The 13321-nt window shown below is 50.9% G+C and overlaps 1 protein-coding gene across 1 annotated transcript in view; it reads left to right on the top strand.

Annotated features, from left to right (window-relative positions):
- LOC144610565 (nuclear factor 1 X-type-like) overlaps positions 1-13321 on the top strand; it is an 82443-nt gene that overhangs the window by 52182 nt on the left and 16940 nt on the right. The window contains exon 9 of the mRNA XM_078429372.1: positions 1491-1582. Coding sequence (XP_078285498.1) covers positions 1491-1582 — 92 coding nt within the window. The remainder of the gene's footprint in view (positions 1-1490; positions 1583-13321) is intronic.

The raw sequence follows: 13321 nt of genomic DNA, 5'->3' as shown, positions 1-13321 counted from the left end.
ACTCTCTAGCTGGTGAGAGAACCGATCGATCAGTTGCCTGATCAGTTGCCGAGTAAAGATAGTCCGAGGGTCACCAATGAGGTAGATAGTAGTTCAGCACTGCTCTCTGGTTGTGGTAGGATGGTTCAGTTGCCTGATAACAGCCGGGAAGAAACTGTCCCTGAATCTGGAGGTGTGTGTTTTCACACTTCTGTACCTCTTGCCTGATGGGAGAGGGGAGAAGAGGGAGTGGCCGGGGTGAGACTGGTCCTTGATGATGCTGCTGGCCTTGCCGAGGCAGCGTGCGGTGTGGATGGAGTCAGTGGAAGGGAGGTTGGTTTGTGTGATAGTTTCGCTTAGTTTAGAGATACAGCGCGCGGAAACAGGCCCTTCGGCCCACCAAGCCCGCACTGACCAGCGATCCCCGCACACTAACACTACCCGACCATACACTAGGGACAGCTTTTTTTAACATTTATACATTAAATACCAAGCCAATTAACCTACAAAGCTGTACGTCTTTGGAGTGTGGGAGGGAACCGAAGATCTCGGAGAAAACCCACGCAGGTCACGGGGAGAACGTACAAACTCCGTACTGACAGCACCCGTAGTCGGGATGGAACCCGGGTCTCCGGCGCTACATTCGCTGTAAGGCAGCAACTCTACCGCTGCGCCACCGTGACCCCCTGGCACTATTGGTGAACAGAGACCAAGGATCACCACTCTTCGACAAAGGTCACATGGTGGGCGGCACAGTGGCTCAGCGGTAGAGTTGCTGCCTTACAGCAAATGCAGCGCTGGAGACCCGGGTTCCATCCCGACTACGGGCGCTGTCTGTACGGAGTTTGTACGTTCTCCCCGTGACCTGCGTGGGTTTTCTCCGAGATCTTCGGTTTCCTCCCACACTCCAAAGACGTGCAGGTTGGTAGGTTAATTGACTGGGTAAAATGTAGAAATTGTCCCTAGTGGGTGTAGGATAGTGTTAGTGTGCGGGGATCGCTGGTCGGCGCGGACCCGGTGGGCTGAAGGACCTGTTTCCACGCTGTATCTCTAAATCTAAAAATCTAAAAAAATCTCTTATTGGTCAATAGAGGGCACCTCTAGTTACTAGTGAACCAAAACCAGTTCACCACTGTTACTGGTGAACAGCAGTGACCATTAGTTACTAGTGAGCAGAATGTAGAGGTCACCACAGCTACTGGTGACCAGTCCACACCAGTTCCATGTTATCCAACTTTCTCATCCACTCCCGAAGCACACGGGGCAATTTATAGAGGGCCGATAAAAACCTGCGCGTCTTTGGAGCGTGCGAGGAAACCGGAGCACCCGGAGCAAACCCACGTGGTCACGGGGAGAAGGTACAAACTCCGTGCAGACAGCGCCCGTAGCTGGGTCGAGGGAGGGGGGTGGGGGGCTTTGAGGAGAGGGGAGGGGGGGCTTTGAGGAGAGGGGAGGGGTGTCTGTGTGGTTCTGGGACTGACCCTGACTGTCTGGTGTTCTCCCATTAACAGCGTACCCCACACCCAGCTCCTCAACTGCAAACCGATTTGTCAGCATTGGACCACGGGATGGGAACTTTGTAAATATCCCGCAGCAGTCACAGGTAAGGGAAACGTGCCCCAGCCCGGCAGCACTAGTGCACACACAACACACATCACCACTAGTCACTAGTGCACACACACCACACATCACCACTAGTCACTAGTGCACACACAACACACATCACCACTAGTCACTGGTCAACACACACCACACACACCACCACTAGTCACTAGTGCACACACACCACACATCACCACTAGTCACTAGTGCACACACACCACACACACCACCACTAGTCACTAGTGCACATACACCACACATCACCACTAGTCACTGGTCAACACACACCACACATCACCACTATTCACTAGTGCACACACACCACACATCACCACTAGTCACTAGTGCACACACACCACACATACCACCACTAGTCACTGGTCAACACACACCACACATCACCACTAGTCCCTAGTGCACACACACCACACACATCACCACTAGTCACTAGTGTACACACAACACACACACCACCACTAGTCACTAGTGCACACACAACACACACACCACCACTAGTCACTGGTGTGCACACACACCACACACATCACCACTAGTCACCAGTGCACACACACCACACACATCACCTCTAGTCACTAGTGCACACACAGACCACACATCACCACTAGTCACTGGTGCACACACCACACATCAGCACTAGTCACTGGTCAACACACACCACACACATCACCTCTAGTCACTAGTGCACACACACCACACATCACCACTAGTCACTAGTGCACACACACCACACACATCACCTCTAGTCACTAGTGCACACACACACCACACATCACCACTAGTCACTGGTGCACACACCACACATCACCACTAGTCACTAGTGAACACACACCACATGTCACCACTAGTCACTGGTGAACACACCACACATCACCACCAGTTACTGGTGAACACACATCACAACTAGTCACTGGTGCACACACACCACACCTCACCACTAGTCACTAGTGAACACACACCACATGTCACCACTAGTTACTGGTGAACACACACCACACGTCACCATTGGTGCTTGTGAGGGGAGACCTGAGCTCACCACAGTTACTGGTGAACAGAGACTAGAGGTCACCACCAAAGATACTAGAGGAGCAAGATGAACTACTCCGTCTAAATCGCCTATACTGAAGTGTAGTACGCAAAGGAGCGTAACGTCCGCCATTTTAGTAAGCAAAACCCGCCGTTCGCTCTGCCTCTCGCAGTGTAATCAGTGTTTTGAGGAACAGTATGTGTGATGATACCATAAAAATGCAGAATATATCTCATCCATCAATTCACAGATTTTTGTTATTTTTCTTTTTAAATGTTTCTGCAAGTTTCTGTCTACTAAAATGGCGCCGTGACGTACTACGGTTTTTAAGGCCGAGTGGTCTATCTTGCTCTGCTCTATTTTTGGTCACCACAGTTACTGGTGAAAGGACAACTGAGCTCACCACTAGTTACTAGTGAGCACACACCACACGTCACCATTGGTGCTGGTGAGCAGAGACCTGAGGTCACCACAGGTACCGGTTTGTTTGTTTGTTTGTGGTTTGTTTATATTTTATTTCGAACGTGTAAAACAGAAAAAGATAAAAGCAGAACAAAATACCAAAAATATGTAATGAACAATAAACCTACACACAGCTCAATGAATAAATTCTCATAAACAACACAAATTAAATCTCACATGTTTGAAAAGGAGTAGGAGGAAGTATACACTTATTTATTCCTACCCCTGGTGAATGGACACCTGAGCTCACCACTAGTTACTGATGAGCAGAGACCTGAGATCATCGCTGTTATTGGTGAACGGAGATCAGAGATCACCACTGTTGCCGGTGAGCAGATACGGAGATCACTACTGTTGCCAGTGAGCAGATACGGAGATCACCACTGTTGCCAGTGAGCAGATACAGAGATCACAACTGTTGCCAGTGAGCAGATACAGAGATCACTACTGTTGCCAGTGAGCAGATACAGAGATCATCACTGTTGCCAGTGTGCAGATACAGAGATCACTACTGTTGCTATTGAGCAGATACAGAGATCACAACTGTTGCTATTGAGCAGATACAGAGATCACTACTGTTGCCAGTGAGCAGATACAGAGATCACCACTGTTGCCAGTGAGCAGATACAGAGATCATTACTGTTGCCAGTGAGCAGATATGTGAGCTCACCACTGTTGCCAGTGGGCAGATATGTGAGCTTACCACTGTTGCAAGAGAACAGAGACCTGAGGTCACCACTGTTGCTCGTGAATAGAGACGAGGTCACCACTATTGCTAGTGAGCACAGACCAGACCTCACCACTGTTACTAATGAACGGACACCTGAGCTCACCACTAGTTACTAGTGAGCAGAAACTGGAGGTCACCGCAGTTACAGGTGAACAGACCAGAAATCACCACTAGTTACTAGTGAACAGAAACCGGAGCTCACCACTGTTACTGGTGAACAGAGGCCAAAGGTTACCGCTGCTACAGGTGAACAGAATTCAGAGCTTGGGGAATAAAGACCACCACTAGTTACACTAGTGAATGGAGATCACCAGTAATGAACAGAGGGTACTACTCATTAATAGTGAATGGAAACCAGCTCACCGCAGCCACTAGGTAAGCATAGACCAAAGGTCACCACTGTTACTGGTGAACAGAGGTCATCACTAGTTAACACTAACAAAATCTAGATCTCGCCACAGTTACTGGTGAACCGAGACCAGCCCACCACAGTTATTGGTGAACAGTCCACATTAGTTTTATGTTATCCAACTTTCTCATCCGCTCATGCCTCACAGCGCCAGAGACCCGGGTTCTATCCCGACTACGGGTGCTGTCTGTACGGAGTTTGTACGTTCTCCCCGTGACCTGCGTGGGTTTTCTCCGGGTGCTTCGGTTTCCTCCCACACTCCAAAGACGTGCAGGTTTGTAGGTTAATTGGCTTGGTACAAATGTGAAAATTGTCCCTAGTGTGTGTAGGGTAGTGTTAGTGTGCAGGGATCGCTGGTCGGCGCGGACTTGGTGGGCCGAAGGGCCTGTATCTCTAAACTCTTAACTGTAAACTAAACGCACGGAGGCATAAATTCCACAAGCAAAAGACTGCAAGTGAACACACAATTAGTGTGCAAAACACAATTAATAACAAGTCCATGAGGGTGCAAGGTTCAGTCAGGTTCCGTTGCTGAGGTCGGATCAGGGGCGTGTGGGTTGGTTCAGGAACCTGATGGTTGTGGGGAAGTAGCTGTTGCTGAAGCTGGTGCTGGGGGACTTGAGGCTTTTGTACCTCCTGCCTGATGGTGGCAGTGAGGAGCGGGCACGGGCGCTCTCGGGGGTGGTGAGGATGGTCGGTGACAGATGCCGCCATCTTGAGCCAGCGGCTGGTGTCGATGCTCCCGATGGTGGGGAGGGCAGTGCCCGAGATGGGCCGGGCTGAGTCCACCACTCTCTGCACCCTCTGGCCTTCCTGTGTTGGGATTGCCGTACCAGTCCGTGATGCTCCCAGTGCATCTGTACACGTTTGTTAGAGTATTCAGGGTGGCACGGTGGCGCAGCAGTAGAGTTGCTGCCTTACTGCACTTACAGTGCCAGAGACCCGGGCTAGATCCTGACCACGGGCGGAGTTTGTACGTTGTCCCCGTGATCGTATGGGTTTTCTCCGTGATCTTCAGTTTCCTCCCGCACCGTAGGCTAGTTGGCTTGGTATAAATAAAATGTCTTTAGTGCGTGTAAGATAGCGTTAGTGTGCGGGAATCGCTGGTCAGCATGGACTCGGTGGGCCGAAGGGCCTGTTTCTGCGCTGTATCTCTAAACAAAAACGAATCTGTGTAAACGGACAGGAAAGCCGAAGTGTTGGCTTGCCTCTACGTGACCCCATCTACGAGCAGCGGCCCAGGCCCTCAATGGACTTTGGTTAAACAGAGTACACAGCATATATGGGATAAAAAGTAAGAGGCAAGGGCAGTGGAAGGTTCCAGAGGAGTGACTTAGAAACATAGATACAGAAAATAGGTGCAGGAGGAGGCCATTCGGCCCTTCCAGCCAGCACCGCCATTCAATATGATCATGGCTGATCATCCACAATCAGTACCCCGTTCCTGTTTTCTCCCCATATCCCTTGATTCCGTTAGCCCTGAGAGCTATATCTAACTCTCCCTTGAAAACATCCACTGAATTGGCCTCTGTGGCAGAGAATTCCACAGATTCACAACTCTGTCTGGAAATGTTTTTCCTCATCTCAGTCCTAAATGGCCGACCCCTGATTCTTAAACCTGGTTTCTGGTTTGGACTCCCCCAACATGGGGAACATTTTTCCTGCTTCTTAGCCTATCCAATCACTTAAGAATTTTATATGTTTCCATAAGATCCCCTCTCATCCTTCCAAATTCCCGTGAATACAAGCCCAGTCGATCCATTCTTTCATCATATGTCAGTCCCGCCATCCCGGGAATGAACCTGGTGAACCTACGCTGCATTCCCTCAATAGCAAGAATGTCCTTCCTCAAACTAGGAGAACAAAACTGAGATGAGAAAAAAAAAATCACCCAGAGTTGTGAATTTGTGGAATTCTCTGCCACAGAAGGCAGTGGAGGCCAATTCACTGGATGGATTTAAGAGAGAGTTAGATAGAGCTCTAGGGGCTAGTGGAATCAAGGGATATGGGGAGAAGGCAGGCACGGGTTACTGATTGTGGATGATCAGCCATGATCACAATGAATGGCGGTGCTGGCTCGAAGGGCCAAATGGCCTCCTCCTGCACCTATTTTCTGTGTTTCTATGTTTCTATGTTTCAAAACTGCACACAGTACTCCAGGTGTGGTCTCACCAGGGCCCTGTACAACTGCACACAGTACTCCAGGTGTGGTCTCACCAGGGCCCTGTACAACTGCACACAGTACTCCAGGTGTGGTCTCACCAGGGCCCTGTACAACTGCACACAGTACTCCAGGTGTGGTCTCACCAGGGCCCTGTACAAGTGCACACAGTACTCCAGGTGTGGTCTCACCAGGGCCCCGTACAAGTGCACACAGTACTCCAGGTGTGGTCTCACCAGGGCCCTGTACAACTGCACACAGTACTCCAGGTGTGGTCTCACCAGGGCCCTGTACAAGTGCACACAGTACTCCAGGTGTGGTCTCACCAGGGCCCCGTACAAGTGCACACAGTACTCCAGGTGTGGTCTCACCAGGGCCCTGTACAACTGCACACAGTACTCCAGGTGTGGTCTCACCAGGGCCCTGTACAACTGCACACAGTACTCCAGGTGTGGTCTCACCAGGGCCCTGTACAACTGCACACAGTACTCCAGGTGTGGTCTCACCAGGGCCCTGTACAAGTGCAGTGGGACCTCCCTGCTCCTGGAAGCAGAGGGAAGAGAGCGGTGGTGCAGCTGAGGCAAGAATGCTTCAGCAGAGAGCTCTGTGCCAGAGAGCAACATCTGGGCTTCTGATGTGCGTGAGTCACCAGCTGTGCGTGTTTGTATCCCCACGTATCACCACGGTCCCTACAAGGGAAAATTGCCTCGGCAAAATAATACTTGGAACAGTGGATTTCTCAGGAAAGTATGTTTTTTTCCTGGAATCCGCCCGCTCGTCTGAATCGGCTCTGCTGAGGCCCCTCTGCATCCTTCTCAAGCACGTCACTCTGCCGACCGGATGCACTGGGCTTGTGCTGGGAGGGTGGGTGGTCAGATGAGGCACGTCCCGTCCGCATCGTCCTCCCCCAGTGCGGCCACCATGTCGTTGGTTCCTAACAAGGGCTCCCGTCCTTCATGCGTTCAGAACCTTAGTTTAGTTTAGCTTAGAGATACAGGCCCTTCGGCCCACCGAGTCTGCACTGACCAGCGATCCTCTCACTCTCACACTATCCTGCACACACTAGGCATAAATCGACATTTATACCAAGCCAAATAACCTACAAACCTGTACGTCTTTGGAGTGTGGGAGGAAACCGAAGACCTCGGAGAAAACCCACGCAGGTCACGGGGAGAACGTACAAACTCCGTATAGTACAGCACCCGTAGTCGGGATGGAACCCGGGTCTCCGGCGCTGTGAGACAGCAACTCTACCCGCTGTGCCACCGTGCCGCCCTGATGCCCCTCTACCTTTGCAAACTGTTTGGAGAGACGGGCAAAAATGGGAGACACGTGTGACGGACAGCTGCCAATCCAGGGAAGCAAAGACTTGGACCAAGCAGACATCTCAAAGTATGTCACCACCATTGGTGAGTGGCCTCCTTGTGTGGCCCACTCTGGGATCGACCCCATCATGCATATCACGGACTCAACACACAACCTCCATGGACACACAAAGCAGGATTAACTCAGCAGGACAGGCAGCACCTCTGGAGAGAAGGAATGGGTGACAACAAGGCAAACAGAGATAAAGTCTAATCGGTGGCGAGGGTTGCCAACTGTTCCGTATTAGCCGGGACATCCTGTATATTGAGCTAAATTGGTTTGTCCCGTACGGGACCGCCCTTGTCCCGTATTAAGCCCAGGGGCCACTGTAGGCCCGGACGCTGTAGGCCCGGATGCTATAGGCCCGGACGCTGTAGGCCCGGACGCTGTAGGCCCGGACGCTGTAGGCCCGGACGCTGTAGGCCCGGACACTGTAGGCCTGGACACTGTAGGCCCGGAGGCCCAGGCACCGCCTAACGAAGGTTGCATAGCAACCCGCCTCCCGGCCCGGGCAGCCGCCATTGGTGGAGCAGGAGCACGTGGCCGCTGGCTGGGTGAGGTCGCACAGGGCGGTGACGTCACCTTGTCCCTTATTTGGGAGTGAGACAGTTGGCACCCCTATCGGTGACGGTCAGTCTGGTGGGAGAACTGGGAATGGGGAGGAATGGAGAGAGAGGGGATGCAAGGGTTACTTGAAGTTAGAGAAATCAATATTCATACCGCTGGCCAAGCACAATATGAGGAGCTGTTTCTCTAATTTGCGCTGGGCCTCACTCTGACAATGCTAATTCCTTATCTCTGTGTCTCCCCCTCCTCTGGCTCTCAGTCTGAAGAAGGGTCTTGACCCGAAACGTCGCCCATTCCTTCCCTCCTGAGATGCTGCCTGACCTGCTGAGTTACTCCAGCATTTTGTGTCGACCTTCAACGTACAAACCTCTTGGCTCTAGCCACGCAGCACATTGCCCACAAACTCACCGTGGGGATATCTGCATCAGGTTCTCATTTCAGCCCACCAATTCCTAGAAGTTCACAATTCAGTCAGCCTTGGGACTTGTCCAACAGCTTCCCGAGTGTTGGCTCTACACATTCAAGCTTTGTCTGGAGATTAGCGTCGGGTTTTGAGCATGTTTACTGCAGCCTAGATTTCTAAACGCTGGCCTCAGGGCGAATGAAAGATCCCCTGGCACTGAACAAGGGCGAGCAAAGTCGGCCTCTCCCAACATGGATGATACGCATCCACCTACTGCTCTGAAGCAACTGAGTTTAGCTTTGCTTAGTTCAGTTTACTTTAGTTCAGTTTAGTTTAGTTTAGTTTAGTTACGTATAACATTATAAAAGGATTGGACAAGCTAGATGCAGGAAAGATGTTCCCAATGTTGGTTCGGAGGTCGGCATGGACTCGGTGGGCCGAAGGGCCTGTTTCCATGCTGTATCTCTAAACTAAACTAAACTAAACTAAACTAAACTAAACTAAACTAAACTAAACTAAACTAAATTAAACTAAACTAAACTAAATTAAACTAAACTAAACTAAACTAAACTAAACTAAACTAAACTAAACTAAACTAAACTTAACTAAATTAAACTAAACTAAACTAAACTAAACTAAACTAAACTAAACTAAACTAAACTAAACTAAACTAAACTAAACTAAACTAAACTAAACTAAACTAAATTAACTATACTATACTAAACGCATTAAAGAATGGATAGACAGGGCTTGTATTCATTGGAATTTAGAAGGATGAGAGCGGATTTTATAGAAGCATATAAAATTATAAAAGGACTGGACAAGGTAGATGCAGGAAAAATGTTCCCAATGTTGGGGGAGTCCAGAACCAGGGGCCACACAGTCTAAGAATAAAGGGGAGGACATTTACAACTGAGGTGAGAAGAAACGTTTTCACCAGGAGAGTTGTGAATTTGTGGAATTCTCTGCCACAGAGGGCAGTGGAGGCCAATTCACTGGATGAATTTAAAAGAGAGTTAGATAGAGCTCTAGGGGCTAGTGGAATCAAGGGGTATGGGGAGAAGGCAGGCACTGGTTACTGATCGTGGATGATCAGCCATGATCACAATAAATGGCGGTGCTGGCTCGAAGGGCAAAATGGCCTCCTCCTGCACATATTTTCTATGTTTCTATGTAAGAAATGGTGAGGAAAGCCCACTGATACAGCAATAGAATGATAAATGCTCTTGACTGGGATTTACTTCCTACACAACATCAGTTTAGTTTAGCCTGTTTAGTTTATGTTACTTTTGTTGTCACGTGTACCAAGGCAAAATCCAAAGCTCTTTTGTTGCGTGCTATCTGGTGAATGATCCTGAGCTACCATCTACTTCATTGGAGCCCCACGGACTATCTTTTAATCGGACTTTACTGCACTTTATCTTGCACTAAACGTTATTCCCTTTATCCTGCATCCGTACACTGTGGACGGTTGCTCGATTGTAATCATGTACAGTCTTACCACTGACAGGTTAGCACGCAACAAAGGGGGCCCAGAGAGTTGTGAATCCGTGGGGTTCTCTGCCACAGAGGGCAGTGGAGGCCAACTCACTGGATGAATTTAAAAGAGAGTTAGATAGAGCTCTAGGGGCTAGTGGAATCAAGGGATATGGGGAGAAGGCAGGCATGGGTTACTGATTGTGGATGATCAGCCATGATCACAATGAATGGCGGTGCTGGCTCGAAGGGCCAAATGGCCTCCTCCTGCACCTGTTGTCTATGTTTCTATGTTTGTGCCTTTTTCCCCGGAGGTGTGAGCGTCTGCAGTTCCTCGCTTCTCCTGACTGAGTGGGACATGTTGTGTAAAGGTTCAGTGGCCTTGCAGTGTGGGCTGAAGGCTACTGGAGATGCAGGAGTATCTGCTGCGTTTGGGATGGATTTCTTGTCTGAGATACTGCTGTGCCTGTGTGGTTACACTAGACTGGGGGAGGGACTTGCTCTCGACTGTGCTCAGTGGGTTCCCAGGATCCTATCTGCTTGTGCAATGAAACCGCACATGGCTTGTGACGTTTAGATAACGCACACTGAATGGCTGCCATCAATGCTTGGTGCAGTAATGGCTTGGCAACCTGCCGTGCATGAATGAACAGATTCCATGTGTGGCCACCATTGTGTTCTGGGACACACGTAAGAGAACGTCAGGCTGCTGCTTTAGGGGAATGCAGGACATGTGTCACTTGAAACTCGCGGTTGAACTGCAGCAAGACTGCCAAGCCCCACACAACATCCAGGGATGCCCTGAAGGTTGTTATTGTCTCCAGAACAGACAACAGAGCGGAGATCAGGCCCTTCGGCCCACATTGGACCTTACACTTTGGAGGTATGGCGCGGAAACAAGCCCTTCGGCCTACCAAGTCTAGCCCTGCATTCAAGAGAGAGCTAGATAGAGCTCTTAAGGATAGCGGAGTCAGGGGGTACAGGGAGAAGGCAGGAACGGGGTACTGATTGAGAATGATCAGCCATGATCACATTAAATGGTGGTGCTGGCTCGAAGGGCCGAATGGCCTCCTCATGCACCTATTGTCTATTGTTAATTTGAGTCGCCACCAGATTAGTATCATTCATTCCGGGCGGTCACGGTGGCGCAGCGGTAGAGTTGCTGCCTTACAGCGAATGCAGCGCCGGAGACCCGGGTTCCATCCCGACTACGGGCGCCGCCTGTACGGAGTTTGCACGTTCTCCCCATGACCTGCGTGGGTTTTCTCCGAGATCTTCGGTTTCCTCCCACACTCCAAAGACGTGCAGGTATGTAGGTTAATTGACTGGGTAAAATGTAAAAATTGTCCCTAGTGTGTGTAGGATAGTGTTAGTGTGCGGGGATCGCTGGGCGGCACGGACTCGGTGGGCCGAAAAGGCCTGTTTCCGCGCTGTATCACTAAACTACTAAAAACTAAATTGAAATTCTTTCCAATCCTTTTCTGGAGGATTTCTCTTTAAACCCTGAGCTTGGCCTCACCTCACTGTTACCTTCACACACCTATCCAGTCCTCTTGTTATTTTTAGTACAGAAGCTTTGCAACACCTTCCTGTTCACACGTCTGTTCACTGACTATAGACTTCAGACTTTAGACTTTAAAGACACAGTGCAGAAACAGGCCTCAGTCCACCAAGTCCACGCTGACTAGTAATTACCTCATTCACTAACACTATCCTACACACACTAGGGACAATTTACAATTCTTACAGAAGCCAATTAACCTACAAATCTGCACGTCCTTGGAGTGTGGAAGGAAACCGGAGCACCCGGAGAAAACCCACGCAGGTCACCGAGAGAACGTACAAACTCCGAAGATAGACACAAAAAGTTGGAGTAACTCAGCGGGACAGGCAGCATCTCTGGAGAGAGGGAATAGGCTGAGACTATTCAGTACAAACTCCGTACTGACAGCACCCGTAGTCAGGATCGTACCTACGTCACAGCACAACTACTCTGTCCTTGTACACTTTACTTTAGTTTAGATTAGTTTAGAGATAGGGCCCTGAAACTTGTCCTTTGGCCCACTGGGTCCGCGCCGACCAGCGATCTCTGCACACTAACACTATCCCACACACACTCGGGACAATTTTTACATTTACCAAGCCCATTAACCTACAAACCTGCACGCCTTTGGAGTGTGAGACGAAACCAAAGATCTCGGAGAAAACCCACGCAGGTCACGGGGAGAACGTACAAACTCCGTACAGACAGAACCCGTTGTCGGGATGGAACCCGGGTCTCCGGCGCTGCATTCGCTGTAAGGCAGCAACTCTACCGCTGCGCCACCGTGACCGCCCGAAACGTCTCCATTTGGAGAAGTCTGAAGAAGAGTCCCCTGTAGAGTTGCCAACTGTCCCATATTAGCCGGGACATCACATATATTGAGCTAAATTGGTTTGTCCCGTACGGGACCGCCCTTGTCCCGTATCAGGCCCGGGCGGCACTGTAGGCCCGGACACTGTAGGCCCGGACACTGTAGGCCCGGACACTGTAGGCCCGGACACTGTAGACCCGGACACTGTAGGCCCGGACACTGTAGGCCCGGACACTGTAGGCCCGGACACTGTAGGCCCGGACACTGTAGGCCCGGACACTGTAGGCCCGGACACTGTAGACCCGGACACTGTAGGCCCGGACACTGTAGGCCCGGACACTGTAGGCCCGGACACTGTAGGCCCGGACACTGTAGGCCCCGACACTGTAGGCCCGGACACTGTAGATCCGGACACTGTAGGCCCGGACACTGTAGGCCCGGACACTGTAGGCCCGGACACTGTAGGCCCGGACACTGTAGGCCCGGACATTGTAGGCCGGGACATTGTAGGCCCCGACACTGTAGGCCCGGACACTGTAGGCCCGGACACTGTAGGCCCCGACACTGTAGGCCCCGACACTGTAGGCCCCGACACTGTAGGCCCCGACACTGTAGGCCCCGACACTGTAGGCCCCGACACTGTAGGCCCCGACACTGTAGGCCCGGACACTGTAGGCCCGGACACTGTAGGCCCGGACACTGTAGGCCCGGACACTGTAGGCCCGGACACTGTAGGCCCGGACACTGTAGGCCGGGACATTGTAGGCC

Source organism: Rhinoraja longicauda, chromosome 37 (assembly GCF_053455715.1).
Source record: "Rhinoraja longicauda isolate Sanriku21f chromosome 37, sRhiLon1.1, whole genome shotgun sequence".
NCBI classification, from domain to species: domain Eukaryota; kingdom Metazoa; phylum Chordata; class Chondrichthyes; order Rajiformes; family Arhynchobatidae; genus Rhinoraja; species Rhinoraja longicauda.
Note: the sequence above shows the minus strand (reverse complement) of the source record. Positions and strands in the feature narration are given on the sequence as shown.